This window comes from Lemur catta, chromosome 17 (assembly GCF_020740605.2).
Source record: "Lemur catta isolate mLemCat1 chromosome 17, mLemCat1.pri, whole genome shotgun sequence".
Lineage (NCBI taxonomy): Eukaryota > Metazoa > Chordata > Mammalia > Primates > Lemuridae > Lemur > Lemur catta.
Window position 1 is genome coordinate 40600640 of NC_059144.1, and position 17639 is coordinate 40618278.

General features: G+C 45.6%; 1 protein-coding gene across 2 annotated transcripts in view; it reads left to right on the top strand.

The window, feature by feature from the left end:
* Window positions 1-586: 586 nt before the first annotated feature.
* ARFGEF2 (ADP ribosylation factor guanine nucleotide exchange factor 2) overlaps window positions 587-17639 on the top strand; it is an 86401-nt gene continuing 69348 nt past the window's right edge. Inside the window, exons 1-3 of one of the 2 annotated variants that reach the window (XM_045529230.1) lie at window positions 587-886; window positions 15724-15754; window positions 16397-16520. In XM_045529230.1, coding sequence (XP_045385186.1) covers window positions 766-886; window positions 15724-15754; window positions 16397-16520 — 276 coding nt within the window. In that variant the 5' untranslated portion in view covers window positions 587-765. The remainder of the gene's footprint in view (window positions 887-15723; window positions 15755-16396; window positions 16521-17639) is intronic. The other variant, XM_045529231.1, reaches the window with a different exon arrangement.

Consider the following 17639-nt stretch of genomic DNA (forward strand, 5'->3'; position numbering starts at 1 on the left):
TTTCCATCCGTCCTCACTTCCTGCCCTTCACCTCCTTCCCACACCATTTCTTTTTCTATCTTCTCCCTCTTCTCTTCTCTCCTGCTTCCCTCTTCTCTGCTCTTCTCCTGGCTGCCCTCCTCCTACCTCCCCTCTCCCCTCTCCCCCTCTTCACCCCTCCTCCCTTCTCACTGTTGCTCTTACCTTCCTGCCTCCACCTGCTCGTTTACTCCCCGGCTTGCTCGCTGTCCTCCTTGCCTCCCCTCCGTCCCTACCACCGCTCTCATTCCTTCACCAACTCCTTTCCCCCAACCTTCTGTCCCCTCACCTCCTCCTCCTGCCCTTTATCATCTCTCTCACTCACCAATTCTTTCCCCCAGTTCTCTCCCTTCCTCTTCCTCCTCTCCCTCTCACCTCCTTCCTTTTGTCCCCACGTCCCCTCTTCCCTGCACCTGCTCCCGCGGGCCTCCCCACCGTCTTCCCGCCTGCCTCCCTCGCTCGTCCGCTCCCCTGCTCGCCCACCTGGCCCCGCCCCCAGCCTTGGCCCCGCCCCGCCAGGGTCACGGGGTCGACGGACGCCCAGCGCCCGTAGCGGCCCCCCCCGGTCACGTGGTCACGTGACGCGCTCCAACATGGCGGCGCCGTGGGGCCGCGGCGTCGCTTCCTGACTGGGCGGCGCGGACCGACGCGGCCGGTGCCGGCCGGGACGCCGGGCCCGCGGCCTCGTTCGCCCGCTCGCTCGCGCCGCCCGCCCCCGGGGCTGCCAGCCCCCACCGGGCCGGGGCCATGCAGGAAAGCCAGACCAAGAGCATGTTCGTGTCCCGGGCCCTGGAGAAGATCCTAGCCGACAAGGAGGTGAAGCGGCCCCAGCACTCCCAGCTGCGCAGGGCCTGCCAGGTGGCTCTCGGTGGGTGAGCCGCCCCCTCCCGGCCCGCGCTGTCCTCCCCACGCCGGCCGTTACCCTACCTGGCCTCGGCCCGGCCTCCTGGCCTCTGCTTCCCCCCCACCCCAACCCGAATCCCATACTCCTGGTCTCCTCCTTATCATACCCCGGGGGGAACTGATGCCCGGGCAACTCGGGACTGGCCCAAGGTCACCTAGCAAGTTGGTGACAGCCAGGGCTGGTTCTCCAGCTTTCCAGCTCAGAGCTCTTGCCACGATTCCTTGTCCTCTTTCCTGGTTCCTCTCCTCACCACCTCCAAGTCCTCGGAAACAGTAGCCCTGGCCCTAAGTTTTTTCTTTACTTGGGCTCTGCTGTTTGGGGTTGCCCCAGGTGAGCAGAGCAGGTGGGAAGAGCTGCCCAACTGGTTTAGGGAAACTCCTCAGGCTTGCTTTGGAAGTGCCCGATTGGAGAATGTTTTACTTCGTTTGGGTATCTCCCATAGCTCTTTCCTGCAAGGAAGGAATGTGGACAGTGATCAGTATCTTCCAGGCTTTGTAATGTGCAATAAGACATCTGCTTATTCTGGGTAGTCCACTAAAATATATACTAAAACATAGGGTCTATAGAGCAAAGAGAGTTGTCTGATTTATTCATTGCTCTATCCCTTGTACCTGTGACAGTGCCTAGCGCACAATAGGTGTTCAATAAATACTTGGTGATTGAGTGAACCCTCAGATTATAGAAAGAGAGAGAAAAGTTTAATTCATAGCTAAAGGCTTGGTAGTTGATGCCAAAATCAATATCCCGTCTTTTAGTTTTAATCTTTCAAATATTTATCACATGCCCACTGTGTACCAGTCACTGAGGATACAGTGGAGAACAAGACAGACAAGGACCTTGCCTCTATGGAGCTTATATTCTAATAGAAGAGACAAAATAACTGAGAAAATACATAAGGTATTTTTGAATATTAATAAATACTGTTGTAAAAATAAAAGAGCCAGATGTGATAAAAGGGCCTGGGGATGGCTTTATATAGGGTGGTCAGGAAAGTAATCCTTTCTGAGGAGGTAACATTTGACCCCAGTACTGAAAAGCAAGAAGTATTCACCACGTTGAATTTTGGAAGCGAGTACTGGGTGGGCAGGGTCAGTACATTTGGCCAGAGCTGTCTTTAAGCTAATTCACTACCCCTTTGGTTTGGAACCTGTAAAAAGACTAGTTTTCCCTAACAAATTGAGTAAATGGAAAGGTTGATTTTATGTCACAGAATTTGAGATTGCTATCACCTGTCTCTATTTGGTGTAAGGTATAGAGCAGCATTCTTCTCTTAGGACATAGAAATTGGCTTAAGAACTTTGTACTTCCCTAGGAAGAAGGTCCATGGTTTTCATCAGATTCTCAGAAGGGTCTGAGACTTCCTCAGGGGTCAAGTATTGATACAGAGGTTGTTGTTGCCTAGACAATGTGGAAACACTTGCTCCTCATCCTGTGAAATTCAGGATCAATGGAAGGAATTTACTGAGATTTAGATTTTTAAAGCTTTTCTATTCCAATAGCCAAGGCTAACTGTTGAGTATTATCAGGAATGTGGGATAATCACTACAAAGCAGTCTGTTAGGCAAGAGCCTGGTATTTATAACCCAACATTGAAATCTGCCCAGACTCTTATCTTTTCAATATCACTTTAAGAATATTGTGGAAGTTTCAAAATAGTTATTTGGAAGGAAAGTTTTCATTTTCCCTTCAGAAAACTTCTTAACATAAAATTTCCACCAAACTGTATATCACAGTGTTAAGACCTACTTACAAAATTTTCATCTGGGCCAGGTGCAGTGGCTTACAGCTGAATCCTAAAACTTTTGAAGGCTGAGGCAGGAGATCGCTTGAGGTCAGGAGTTCAAAACCAGCTTGAGCAACATAGCAAGACCCTGTCTCTACAAAAAATAGAAAAAATTAGCTGGATGTGGTGGCACGCTCTTGTAGTCCCAGCCACTTGGGAGGCTGAGCCAGGAGGATCACTTGAGCTCAGGAGTTGGAGGTTGCAGTGAGCTATGATCATGCCACTTCCCTCAGGCCTGGGCAACAAAGCGATACCCTGTCTCAAAAAAAAAGAAAAATATTTGCTTTCATCTGGACCCGAAAGGGCTATAGCATTGAGAGCTTATTAGATACTTTTGGATCATGTCTTTGTTCAGAAGTTCAGATTTGTACAACCCAAGTTGTGGAATGTATGTTTTAAGTGTTTTGGTAGTGAATTTTAAGAAATGGCCTAGATAAGAAGTAATTTGACTACAGACTATATGAATAGCAGATTGGAGTGGTGGCTTACCATTAATTATGAGCTATCACTCCAGTAGCATAATAAGAACCATCGTAAGGGAATCTATGTATAGTGTTAAGTAGCTGTCTTTTTTAAGAAGGTAATTGTGTGTTATTGCAGTTAAATAGAAGTGACTGCTTTAACTTAGAAACAGAAAACATAGCAAAGTATCTGGTGATATTTCACTCTGCATCTCAGGGCCCAGTCTTGTGTCCAGTAGTCTCCCTGAAGAAGAGAAGTTTGGAAAAATGGCTGAAAGGAGCCCATGTGTAAGTAGTGCTGTGTGGTTAGTGTCTTAGAGATCACCATGTGTAAATTGTCGTTAATTGTTGTAAGAGGAAATGTAAACAACTGCTCAAAGTTGAAATGCTTGAGTGAGAGAGAGCACTTACAGGAAACAGCTTTTGTGATATGATTCCACCACTTGTAGCATATCTCGGGAGGGGATCAGGGCTGCAGGGGCTGAATAGTACAGATGCTAAGAGCTAGGAGCATGTCCTGTGTGACTCAAGACTTCCTGGGTTCGAATCTCCTGGCTTCCACTTGCTACCTGGTACCTTCTGCTTGGGCAGGTTACTTAATCTTATACCTTCCTTATAAGGTTATTATAAAGGTTAAGTTAGTTGACATGTACAAAGAACTTGGGGATTAGTAGGTTCCCAGTAAATGCTTGTGGCTATTGTTATTTATTTTTATTATTGTAAGCTGTGACAAACCACAAATACTCTTACTATAACTGCTCTGATTTGATGTTCTTAACCTTAGTTGGTTTCTCACTCAGGAATAACTTACTTCTCTAATTGGCTCGTAGATGCAGTAAGTAAGAATGTAATTACATGACTGAAAGGCTGTGTTTACTGGAGTGTTAACTTGCCAAACTCAGTGAAGACAGGGGTTGTCCCTCGTAAAACAGTGGTAATCATGATGGAACAGGTTTAGAGTAATTGCAGTCATTTATCTGCACTAAATACCAAATACACGTAGGGACTGCCTAGTTAGGGGGTAGTGCGCTCCAACATTTATCTGGAGGAATCAAGAGAGCCTTTGAGAGTATTCATCACCCCAAGGACATTGTTGCTCTTTACTTTGTTAAATGAATTAAATATATTAATACTCAGCCTTTCAGCCCTCGGTTGGAGAATGTAATTATGTTCTTACAACCTCCCTTTTATAGTTGTCTTATTTAAGACTCATCTTCTACCATGATGTCTCTTTATATTTCTGGCCGGGTGTGGTGGCTCATGCTGGAAGTCCCAGCTACTTGAGAGGCTGAGACAGAAGGATTGCCTAAACCCAGGAGTTCAAGAGTGCGGTGAACTATGATCATACTACTGCACTCTAGTCTGTGACAGAAACCATAACTCTTTTAAAACATTATATTTCTACTCTTAAACTATATGAAATTTGAAGGCTCGACAAGATAATCCAAGTGTTTTAAAATTGGGTATGGTGGCTCATGCCTGTAATCCCAGCACTTTTGGAGGCTAAGGCAGGAGGCTGAGGTGAGAGGAGCGCTTGAGGCCGAGAGCTTGAGACCAGCCTGACTAACATAGTGAGACCCCGTCTCTACAAAAAAATTTTAAAAATTAGCCGGACATGTAGTCCTAGCTACTTGGGAGACAGAGGTGGCAGGGTTGCTTGAGGCCAGGATTTCTAGGTTACAGTGAGTTAGGATTGCATCACTGCAGTCTAACCTGGGTAACCGGAAGACCCTGTCTCCAAAAAATAAATGAATAAAATAAAATTGGGTACAGGAAAATTTGTCTATAATTTAACTGAATTGTTCTAACAATCCTCTTCATATATTATACATATGTTAAGAGATGCAGATTCTTAATAATTTAATGCACACAAAAATACTAAGTAATGGCTAAGTGCTCTTATTCTCAGTCATTATCAAGAGAATATAAAAAGAATAGTAAACTTTTTTTATGTGAAATTGAGTGACTTTTTAAAATCACATGTGTTATATCTGTATGATACCTGCCGTGTACAAGCATTTCTGAGTTCCAGGCACAGTGCCATGTGGTTTCCACGCAGTTTAGTTCTCACTCTTACGCCCACTGCGGCCCAGAGAAGTTGAGTTGGCCAGTAAGCGATAGTGCCAGGACACAGGCAGTCTAGCTCCGGAGTCCAAGATCTTAACTGTTAACTACCATGCTTTATTGCCTCTCCATATGAAAGTTCTTGAATATAAAATATTCAATGTAGTTTTTAAAACAGTCATTATACTGCAGTGAAGTTTCAATAAAGACACCATATTTTGAGATATATTTGATAGCCTGTAATCAAAAAGATCACAGCTTTTTTCTTCAGCTTTTTACTATTAAATGTGTCCTCAGTTTAATTTAGGGACTAATGGAGAGAAAGAAATGAGGCCAAAGAGCTGGTTTCACTTCAGCTTCATTTGAGTTATTAAGTTTTCCTGATTTATGATAGCTCTTCATCAACAGTAAACTCCCTCTTATTCTGAAGTTGTGACTTGTAAGTGAAGTCTGTCTTTGGGTACAGTGGGCAATGGGAAACCAAGGCTAAGAGAGCAGCTTGCCCACATCTGCACAGCCAGGTGGGCAGACCACTCAGTACATATTCTATCCTAACATACAGATCATAAAATCCATTCTTAGATTTGCTACTCTGACTGTTTAATATATGGGATTAGAGACATGTGGGTCATTGGTGACCTCCACTTAAGCTGTTTTGGTGGCATAATGGAAGTGAAAGCCAGACTGGCGTGGGTTGAGGCATGAGTAGGTGGTGAAGAAACAGACAGTGAGCATGGACAACTTCTTCCCAAAGTTTGGTTGTGTTGTAAAGAGGAGGAGGGAGACGTGGATCATGGGAGGTGTTTATTTGTTTAAAGGTTAAAAAGACTTTAACTTGTTTAAAGTCATTGGGAAGGGATCCAGTTAAGGACATGTATTCATAAATCTTAGTTGTATTAATATGTGCGTAAAACATTCAACATTTATATATACCCATATGATGTATGGTAACTTGATTTGAGTAATAACAGGATTCTGGACCCTGGCGGATTACTTTTGGTTGAAAAGCTTTATGAGGATTCTTCAGGAGGATGTCTGCTGTTGAAAAAAGCGGCATCTAAAAATAGAATTGTTGATTATTGAAAAGCGTTTATATATATTGGGTTGGTGGAAAGTTTATCAAGAGTTGAGTTTGAAACTTTGCTTATTGATAGTCCTATGATCCTTCTTTGGTCCTCAGTTTCCAGAGCTGATAAAGGTGGTAATACCTGTGTCACAGGATGATTGTAAAGGTGAAGTGAACTAATGTAATAAGTAACTGGCACAGTACCTGGCAGCGAACAGATGACCTGCTAAAATTCAGAGGCATGGGTGTTACCATCTTTAAAGGAGAAGGAACTGAATGGTTGCCTTTCTCTGCCTCCCCTATTAGTTGGTTTATGGACCTTTTTGCAAGTCTCTGACATGTCAGTGCGGGTGAAGCGGTGGTTGGATGAATGAATTTAGAGCTCTGTCCTGTACTTGTAAATCTCAGGGGAGACTCTGAAAGCAGTGCCAGGGAAAACAGTAAGCCCATTCTTCATGGAAAAGAGCGGACTTGTGAAAATGTGTACTTAATCAGCAAGAACATGGAGTGTCCTATATAAATAGCTCAGAGCTGTGTTTAGTTCTCGCCATTTTCACCAGACTTAGGGGGCCTGCCAGGAAAATACTTGACTTTCTTTCCAGCAAGATTATCTTAGAAAAAATAGTTTTACCCTTGCTGATTCATTCCTGGAACCTTGCTGTAAGAGACTTGTTTTTGTTTACCATCCTGGGTATAAATAAATCTTTTAGCTTAGTATTTTAATAGGTGTTACAGCTTTTGGGGGAGAACAGCCTTTTTGTGCTAGGATATAAAATTCTTAAATTTTCCCTCAGTCCTAGGAAGTAGTCAGTGCATATTTGTTGTTCCGAGTATAGTCCTTTTATCTGTTGACTAAACCAGGCTGGTGTTCATTCAGAAGATAGTTATATGGGTGTCACACCTGGTGTCATGATGCAAAGGGAACAAAACAAACAGGGACCCTGTTCTGATGGAGTTTGCAGGCTAATGGGGGAGATGGGCATTGTTCATATGATCGTGTCCTCTGGATCCTGCTAACAACCTGAGAAGTCCTAACAGAGGGAAACCTGGTCCTCCACGGGCATTGAACAAAGGTGTGAGGGAAGACTTCAGGGAGTCTTGAGGGCTGAATGATGAGTAAGAATTAAGCAGATTGGAGTGGGAGGCATTTCAGCAGAGGGAACAGCCTGAGCAAAGGCCCTGTGGCAGAGAGGAACGCTATTGTTGAAGAAGCTGAAACAGGCCAGTGTGTGGTTGAAACGTGGTAAATGATGGGAAGAATGTTTGGAGATGAGGTCAGAGAGGTAGGCCAGGACCCCAACATTCAGGACCAGGAGTTTTTGGTGAGGAGCTTGATTTTTTAGGTCAAAAGCAGTGGGATGACACTGAAGAGTATTAAACAAGGAGGAAGGTGACAGGATGACCAGGTGTGTATTTTGGAAAGATCGCTTGGGCCACTATGTTCAGAACATCTTAGAGGAAGACCAGAGGGATTGCCCAGAGACCAATGAAGAAGCAGCGTCTTAGTCAGTTTTATGTTGCTGTAACAGGATGCTACAGCCTGGGTAATTTATAAAGGAAAGAAGTTTATTTGGCTTACAGTTCTGGAGGCTGGGAAGTCCAAGAGCATGGTACTGGCATGTGGCAAGGGTCATCCCATGGCATCAGTGTGAGAGACAGAGGAAATGGGGCTGAACTTATCCTTTTATCAGGAGCCTGCGATAATGACAATCTATTCTGAGGGCTGGGTATGGTGGCTCACACCTGTAATCCTAGCACTTTAGGAGGCTGAGCCAGGAGGATTGCTTGAGCTCAGGAGTTCAAGACCAGCCTGAGCAGGAGTGAGACTCCATCTCTACTAAACATAGAAAAATTAACTGGGCATTGTGGTGCATGCCTGTAGTCTGAGCTACTCGGGAGGCTGAGGCAGGAGGATCGCTTGAGCCCTGGAGTTTGAAGTTGCATTGAGCTATGGTGATGCCACTGCACTCTAGGCCAGGGGACCCCCTGCCCCACCAAAAAAAAACTATTCTTGAGGCTCAAGCCCTCATAACCTAATCACCTCTTAAAGGTCCCACCTCTTAATACCGTCACAGCGGCAATTATATTGTAACATGAGTTTTGGCAGGGACATTCAAACTATAGTAGGCAGTTACCTTCGTCCAGGTGAGAGATATTGGTGGCCTGGACTAGAGTGGTGACAACAGAAATACAGTACAACCTGGTTAGAAGGTGGTGAAGCCAACAAAACCTGGAGTGGGTAAGAACATGAGAAAGAGTGGATTGATTAGCCTGACTCTCCAGTTTCCAACTGGCCCAACTGGATGGATAATGGTGCTGTTTTTTAAGATGGGAGTATGGGAAGAGAACCACATGGTGGGGACAGGAGGCAGGGAGGAGATTGATCTGAGTTGGGACTTGAATGTGTGGAGTTTGATCTGCCTTTGAGCATCCAGTTGGACAGGAAGTGGCTGGATATATGAGCCTGATGTTCATAAGAGAGGCCCGGGCTGGAGATAGAAATTTGGAGTCATCAGGGTCTAGGTGGGAATTGAAGGCCTGGTGGGACAGTATGCAGAGAGGGAGAGGCGGGGGGCCTAGGCCTGGCTGGGTAAAGGAGGCCGAGTCTGCAGAGGAAATACAGCAGAGATGGGCAAAAAGCTGAATGGAGGTGAGGAAAGTATGTGGTTGTTAAACCAGAAGTAGAGAAAATTTCAAGGGGTCGGGGGCGAGGGTGGTCGGTAAGGTCCAGTGCAGGGAGGTAAAGTCCAATGAAGACTAGGAAAATGCCCATCAGATTTAGAGACACGTGGGTCACTGGTGGCCTTAGCCAGAGCTGTGGTGGTGGCGTGAGGCAGGTGAAAGCCAGACTGGCGTGGGTCGAGGCATGAGTGGGAGGTGAGGAAACAGACAGTGAGCACGGACAACTCCTTCCCAGAGTTCAGCTGTGTGTGAAGAGGAGGAGGGAGATGTGGATCTTGGAAGTTTTTTGTTGTGTTTTTTCCTTTTTTAAGGTAGAAGAGACTTGAACTTGTTTAAATGTCACTGGGAAGGGAGCCAGTTGAGGGGGAGATTAAATAATGCAAGAAAGAAAAAGGTCATTTTTCATTTTTTCAACAAATAGTGAGCGATGACTACTCTGTGCCAAAGAAGTCTAGGTGCTGGGGATTCAGCAGTGAGCAGCACCGCCAGCGTCTCTGCTGTCACAGAGCTCTCCTGGGGAAGACGGAGTAGATGAACTGATGCATAAAATGTCAAGGGTGATAAATACTGTGAAGGAAAACTAGAAAAATGAATCAGAGTAAAGTGGAAACACAAAGCGGGTAAGGAGGTACAGGTTGACAAGGGGAGCAGGGGTGGCAGTTCTAGGTGGTGAGGGAAGGGTGACACCTGAGCAGCAACCTGAAGGACATGAGGGCATGAGCCACACAGATGTCTGGGGGAGGGTGGGCACTCCTGGCAGCAGAAATAGCAAGTGCAAAGGCCCTGAGACAGAAACGTATTTGGTGTGTTGGAGCAACAGGTAGGCCAGGGCAGGGTGGCAAAAGGTGAGAGCGAAGGGCCAGATCATACTGAGGCTTGGAGGCCAAGGTCAAGTTTTTAATTTACACAAGGTGAGATGGAAAGGTGCTGGAGAGTTCTGAGCAAAGGAGTGGTGTCATTTGATTTCCATCTTGAGAGAATCCTTCTGCACAGTGAGTCCAGTCAGAGGCTGTTGTGCTGGTACAGGCCGGGGAGGATGGTGGTCGGGCCTGGGGTGGGGTGGTGGCCTAGTGTGGTCAGAAGTGATCGGATTCTAGATAGTACAGATAGTAGTTCTCGAGAAGGTGGGTAGGGTGGGAGACTGCAGAGGAAGGATTGGATACCGACCCCCTTGTAGCAGGAGAGGGCCGAGGCTGGGTACAGAAGGAGGTCAGGTTGTAGGTTTGCTGACCGAAAGTTGAGAGAGTCTCCTCGTGGTCGCTTCTAGTTTCTGGGTGAAGTGGAAGGCTGCTCCACAGGCTGTGAGTAAAGAGGACGGTGATGGAAGGGTGGTGCCCAGGAGGCAGATGGGCTGTTTGATTAGAGCATAAAAGGGTACAGGAGTGAGAGAAGATGGGGTTAGCTGGCAGTATCAGGGTTCCACTTGCGGTTATGGCTTTATAGATCTACCGCCCTGCCCTGTTGTCAGAGTCTGGTTACGGGGAGACTGGTCAAAAGGAGCTGGCAGCACAATCTAAGTTTGGGGTTTTGCCAGAAATTAAGACTAAAGGTCAGAGAGAGTCAAGGCTGTTGGTTGCCTGTCATTCTGAGAACAGTCTTGCTAATGGTATCTGCCCTGGGAAATGAAGAAAAAGGAAAGCTAAGAGGTTGGCCAAGTCAAGGTCTGACCAGCCAAAGAAAGGTCCTGCTGGGAGCAGTTGAGCAGGTCAGCTGGAAGGAGAGAAGGTGTGGACAGAGATCAGGAAGGAGCTGGATGTGCCTCAGTTCCACACGGGACGAGATTCAGCGTAAGCAGCTGCAGCAGGCTGGCTCCGAGTGGAGGAGGAGGTGATTGGAGGGGACCTGAAGGAAGCAGGGGCAGTGCTGGTTTGCAGGGGCAGGAGGGGTATGGCAGATAGATGTCTGCGGACAGGCCCAGGTGTGAAGGGCTCCTTTGGGATGTGGGGGCACTGACCACTGGGGGATTGTTGGGCAGTGTTGGGTTGGAGGTTGGTGATGGTCATTGCTGGACTCACCTTGGGAGTGGAAGGGAGAATGAGGTTGTGCCAGAGGTGCTGATGAGTGGGAGAGAGGCCACACCCAGGAAGGATTTCCCAGGAAGGCAGTGTGGCTGCTTTTCAGCTGTAGCCACCCCGCCCAGGCTCCCTCCTTTCCAGCCTGTTCATTTATTGCCTGTAAAGATAGGGAGCCATAAAGTGGGGCAGGCGTGCCCCACCACATGCCCCTCTCCCTGCAGCATCCTCCCCCCTCTCCTCTTTGAGTGGTTCTGGAGTGCTGGGTCTGGAGCAGGCTGCCTGGGCCTGAATCCCAGCTGCGTGGTAGCACTGCCTGCTACCATGGGCAGGTGACATAACCTTTCTGTGCTCAGATTCCTCACCTGTAAAACAATTATGGATGATTAGAGTGTTGTTGCCTCCCTGGGTTGTGGGGAGGACTGAGTGAGTACTTGCCACTAGTAAGCAATCAGTGAGTGTCAGCTGCTGCTAATACTGTTATTCCTACTGACTCCTGTTTTAAGATAGAGCAAGAGAACTGACATTTATTGGCCACCTGCTTTGTGCCAGCCACTATCATTAATCTAACAAGACCTTTTTTGTGGGGTTGTCAAAGGAGTTATCTGGCCAGGCACAGTGGCTCATGTCTGTAATCCCAGCACTTTGGGAGGCTGAGGCAGGAAGACTGCTTGAGCCCAGGAGTTTGAGACCATCCTGGGCAACATAGTGTCTCTATAAAAATGTTTAAAAATCAGCCAGGCATGGTGGCATGCACCTATAGTCCTAGCTATTTGGGAGGCTGAGGCAGGAGGATGGCTGGACCCCGGGAGTTGGAGGTTACAATGAGCTATAATCGGGCCACTGCACACCAGCCTAGGCAACAGAGTGAGACTTTGTCTCGAACAAAAAAAAAAAGAAAATTATCTGCATCCAAGTGCCTAGTTACAGTCTCTGGAATGTATGGGGCTGCCTTTTATCATCTTCATTATTTAGTGTAGATTCAGGGAAGTTTAGTAACCCACCTGGCACCATTCAGCTAATAGATGTCCATGCTAGGCCTTGAACCCAGCTCTACCTGAACCTCATACCTGTTTCTTTTCTTTCTACCACAGCAGCCTGTGCCATGTTGTCTGTGAGGCCCCCTGCCACAAATTTATTCTCTGTTACTATTGTTCCCTCCTTTTAATGAAAACAAAAATTGTGTTATCCAAATCTATCTAGAACCCAACTATTAGGTAAGGCCGTATGAAACTGCTACCATTTCAACACGTCCAGCCTGTAAAAACGGTATCGTGTGCTTCAGCCTGATCCTTCTCTCCTGCTCAGCTTCTGCCCTGGTCCAAGCCCCCATTGTTGCCGGCCTAGGTTGTTAGCAGTAGCCTCCTGATTGATTTCCCTGCTTCTGTCCCTGTCACCCTCCTCTTTATTCTCAAAGCTGCAACCAGAGTGATCCGTCCAAAGGAAGGTCAGATCGGGCCACCCTGTCCCGGCGTGTCTGTGGGCCTCGTATCTGTTACAGAGGGGCTGCATCGTCTGGGCCTCTACTGTGCCTAGTAGAGGACTTTGAAGATTGTTTTTTCCTCAGCAAAAAGTAGTTCAGAAAGTGCAACAATTCCTAATTTCTTGTGGGAATACTTAAGGATGAATTAAGAAAACTAAGGAAAATCTGTGAACATGGGATTTGCGACCGCAGTTTCTTGGACTTCTGCGGCTGTTCTCCCAGGTAGCAGAGGTGCAGTTCCTCTTTCCTGCTCACAGTCGGGGGCTGCGCTCTTCGTCACTGTACCCTGCACCGCTGCTGCTGTGGGTCACGCTGGCTCTTCTCCTTCCCATTTGAAAACCAGGGTGTTGCCTTTGCTGTGGTCGTGCCGGAGCTGGCCAGAAAGGAGGATTAGGGTCTTGTTTCTTTATCTGTAAGATTTATGTCAGAGTTTGGCCCTAAACTCTGGTCCTCTGGCTGCTTAGTTGCTCTTTGCTCTTTGGCTGAGCAACATTTAGCTTCTACAAACTTCATATTTTGTTCTCATAGCACTGGTCATGGTCTTTTATTTTTATTTTTATTTTTTTAAGAGACAGGGGCTCTATCACCCAGGCTGGAGTGTAGCGACACCGTCATAGCTCACTGCAGCCTTGAACACCTGGGCTCAAGTGATCCTTCTGCCTCAGCCGCCTGCGTAGCTGGGACTACAGGTGCATACCACCACACTTGGCTCATTTATTTGATTTTTTTGTGGAGATGGGGTCTCTCTGTGTTGCCCAGGCTAGTCTCAAACTCCTGGGCTCAAGCAGTCCTCCCACCTCGACCTCCCAAAGCTGTGGGATTACAAGACATGAACAACCGTGCCTGGCCTATAGTACTTAAAACCAGTTTTATCCCCTGCAGTTACTTTTCTGCAGCTAGTGAAGCACTCTCTACTTGGTTCTTCTCTGTCCCTTAAAGCAAAGGGTGCAAACTGGTAGTCTCAGGGCCAGGGCAGCCTGCACACTAGTCTTATTTGAGCCGTGACATTTTTTTTAAAATAGTTGAAGTTGCTTTTGAATTGCAATTGGAGCTTTCACTTAAAATCTGGATTTTGACCTCTGGAAAAATCAAACTACTGACACCTCTGGGCTTAGGATCTCTAGAGGTTCCAACCAGCTGGGGCTGAGGAGCTGCTGCACCCTTTACTCTATTGGGTAGAGAGGGGGTCCTCCCTGTCCTGAAGGTCTTACGCCCACCATGTTTCTCCTTGATGTTTCCTGCCTGGTCTCCATAGGCCTTTGTAATTGATGTAACCTCTGCGTTTGGTTTTATTATCCGCTGTGCCTCAGTGAGTAGATGTCCTGGTGATTGATTCATTGACTGGTGAGTTTGCACCAGTGGCATTCCAAAACAGATTGTTTTAGAGTCCGGAGGCCAGTACGGACTCTAGCAAAGGCCTGTTTGCTTCCGATACACTTTAGCATTTAAACTTCACTGTAACAAGGTAACCATGATTGGAAGGAAACCTTACATTTGAGTTTGGGCAGCAATGCCCCTCTGGCATGTCACAGGGTGACAAGATCTTGCCACCCAAGCAGAGCCTTGGTGTTATGGGTATAGATTCTGAAAGCTGACAGCTTGGCCACCAGCCTCATGGGCTGGATCTCCTGAGCTACTTCCACAGCCTGGTGGGCCTTCGCTAGAGGAAGCCAGAGCTCCTCCCTTAGAGGATTCTTATCCCTTAGGTGCAGGATCCATGCCACGTAGCTGTCTGTAACAGATCCTGTGTGTCACAGACCTTACGGTCCCTGAGCGTAATGCTTGGTATTAGTCATCTGGCTATTAGTCTCTCCTGTTTCCTTATGTGTGTAATAAGCAGACATTGAAAGACCAGCCTGAAGGTTAGAAATTGCTACCTTTAGAGAGTCAGTTACTTGGTTCTCACCTTCTGAAGTTCAGTCTAACATACAGTTGACAAAGGAAAGGAAATTTGTAACCTCTAGAACTGTGTATTGCAGTTGCTGGGATAACTAATGCCATATCTAAGAAATTGTGTAAAGGAGGCTGGCCTGTTGGAGATTATCTGAATACATGGCATTCAGGACAGACATTCCCTTGCCTGTTTTGATAATATGTGTTGCCTGTGGGCCTGAAATGTAGGAATATGTTTGACTCAGTGGTTTGGAGGGGAGCTCTGTGTATTTAGACAGGGTGTTCTCTTGTTTCAATGCCACAAAACCTTGCTCTTCTGGAAGTAAGAGTATTTCTGAGATTATGATTTCTGAATAATGATACAATAACCCTGACTGTGTAGTTGTATCCTCCATGGTAAAGATTTTGAAATTAATTTTAATTTATAAACATGTCATGTGCCTTAGCACAACAGCATGAATGTACTTAATGCCACTGAACTGTACACTTAAAAATGGTTAAAATGGTAGGTTATATGTTATATACATTTTATTTTACTACAATTGCTTTAAAAAACTTTTGCTAAAAAAATCATCATCCCATTACTTAGACAACTTCCAACATTTTATTTGGTTCGATATTTTGTTATATTTGTTTGCAGTCTTCTATGCATATATTTACACAGTTGAGATGTTTATATTGCCATGATACTGTGTTAACTAGTGATCACTGACATACATTCAGCAGAGTAAGGAAATAAGTAGAATGTGGACTATAGAGCTAAAAAGCCTAGGTTCAAATTCTGGTTCTGCAGTTCTTGATGTGTAACAGCAGGTGAGCTACTTAACCTTCCTGTGCCTTGGTTTTCTCATCAAAATCATTGGTTCTTATCAAAGGCAGTTTTGCTCAGGGGATGCTTGGCAATGTCTAGAGACATTTTTGGTTTTCAGGACCGTGGCGGGGGCGGGGATTGGGGGTGCTACTGGCATCCAGTGGGTGGAGGCCAGGGATGGTGCTAACCAGTCTACAGCACACAGGACAGCCCCATAACAGGATTACCCAGCCCCAAGTGTCAGTAGTGCCAAGGCTGAAAACCCTGCTCTAAGATGGAGACAATAATAGTACATGCCTCATAGGATTGGTATAAGGATTAAATGAGTTAAAGCATGTACTTAGAGTAATGCCCAGCACGTAGTCACTACCATGAAAGTGTTATTATTATTGCTGTTATAATTGCTTCTTTCACCTCATATCAGCATTTTTATATTTAAATATCTCATAAACAGTCTTTTCAATGGTTTCCAAATATCTTTCAGTAAAGTTTTCTTTTACGTAAATGTTGCATGCTCCTAATGTGCTTTTCCTTCTTCCCCACCAGATGAGATCAAAGCAGAAATAGAAAAGCAGAGGTAAGCTATAGCACTTACTCCTTGCTGAGGTACAGCATGAAGGGACTAGGGTAGTGGCCGTGGAAATGCCCTTTTCTGCATGTGTTCTCATTTTTCCAATCCTCACACTCTGGGCACATGGTGGAATTCTGTGTGTGTTTTCACCGAGGCTGGGCTAACTGTGATAACAGGTTACTGCCTCAATACTTGCCTAGTTGGAGGAAAGGGTAAAGATCAAGTTAATGCTGTCATACCTTTTCTTGACAGAGCAGCAAAGTCTATGACATGACGTGCTTCCTTAGGCACGAAGACAGCTCGCTCCATAAGCGGCTGCTCCTGATCGTCACAGTAAGGAAGCCAGTTAGTCACATTTCAGAAATACAGCTCTGGCATGGCTGCCACTGGAATTCGGTCCAAGATGCTATTCCACACAATAACCAGAGACTGTGCTTTCTGGATGTAGCACTTCAGTGGTTTTTTCCTAATGTGTGTGTTTAACTTGTTAATGTCTGGCCTCAAGATATAGTTTGCAGGCACTTTTGATTAGATGGTTGCAAGTGGAATGGGAAGTTAGAGTAAGGTGTAGGAAAAGCAAGCTTTTTCTTTCTTTTTTTTTTTTCTTTTTTCATTTCTCCTCTCAGCTCTCTCTTGCTTTTTTTCTAGGCTTGGCGCAGCTGCACCACCAAAGGCAAACTTCATTGAAGCTGACAAGTATTTCCTTCCATTTGAGCTAGCTTGTCAATCCAAGTCTCCACGAGTGGTCAGCACGTCCCTCGACTGCTTGCAGGTACCATGTTTAAATGTGGTGGTATAAAGGGGCTTCTCCCCAACCCATAGGCAGCCGTTACACAGAGCTGTGCTAGTTATTGCCCTGGTACTCAGAATGTTCTCGGAGGTGATGGAGAAAGGAGCAGTTCAACTCTTTTTTTTTCATTGTAGAGATCCAGGGTCTTGCTGTGTTGCCCAGGCTGGCCTCGAACTCCTGGCCCCAAGTGATCCTTCTGCCTTAGTCTTCCGAGTAGCTGGGATTACAGGCACATGCCGCCACGCCTGGCCAGTTCAACTTATCCTTTTCAGAGATCTCATGAAGGAGGGAAGAGAGAGGGGTCTGAGCTCCTTAGTTAAACAAGAATTTGTTTCCCTAGGAATATTTTATTTGTTGATTTCACTTATCTATGTTTTTCTAAAGAAACCTTTAGCATTAATTGGAGTATTTGTTTTTTGGCTTTTTCTCTTAGAAGGAAAGTAAGCTGATGGGATAGTTAAGAGTATTTGACACATATAGGCACATAAAGCACTTTTATGCAGCCTCTTTCTTGATGGCGTTAAAACTGATAATATTAAGTAGAGAAATAGATATAGTGGAATCTCATTATTTGTAGTAGTTATGTTCTATAAAGTCACCATGAACACTGAATTAACAAACAATGAACTTTGGTTCCTAGAGGAAATAGGGAGTTCAATTCCCTTGAGCCTCTAGTCTTGGTGTATTTCTGTTTAAAGATGCTTTATCTAATATATATTGTTGATGCATTAGCATTGAACTCACAGCCAAAAGCAGTGTAGCACATGCCTGAACAAAGTAATTTCTCCTTAAGGCGCATCACTACCTCTTGCTCTTAGGAACACTAGAAAACACTTCAGCACACACTCGGGGGGCATTTTAAACTGCAAAATCACCAACAAAAAAGACAAAAATGCGAAAAACACAACACTAAACACATTGCTAAAAAGACACTTGTTTGCAGTAGAACTGAGACAAGACAGAGTGTCACCTTGTTTGACCTCAGATAGGAACATGAACGTCAAGTGATTCAGAATTGTCACTGCTCTGTGCATGTCCGAAAATGACCACAAAAGATCCACAAGTATTGATTTGGGGCTTATAAGTAAAAAAATTTTAGTG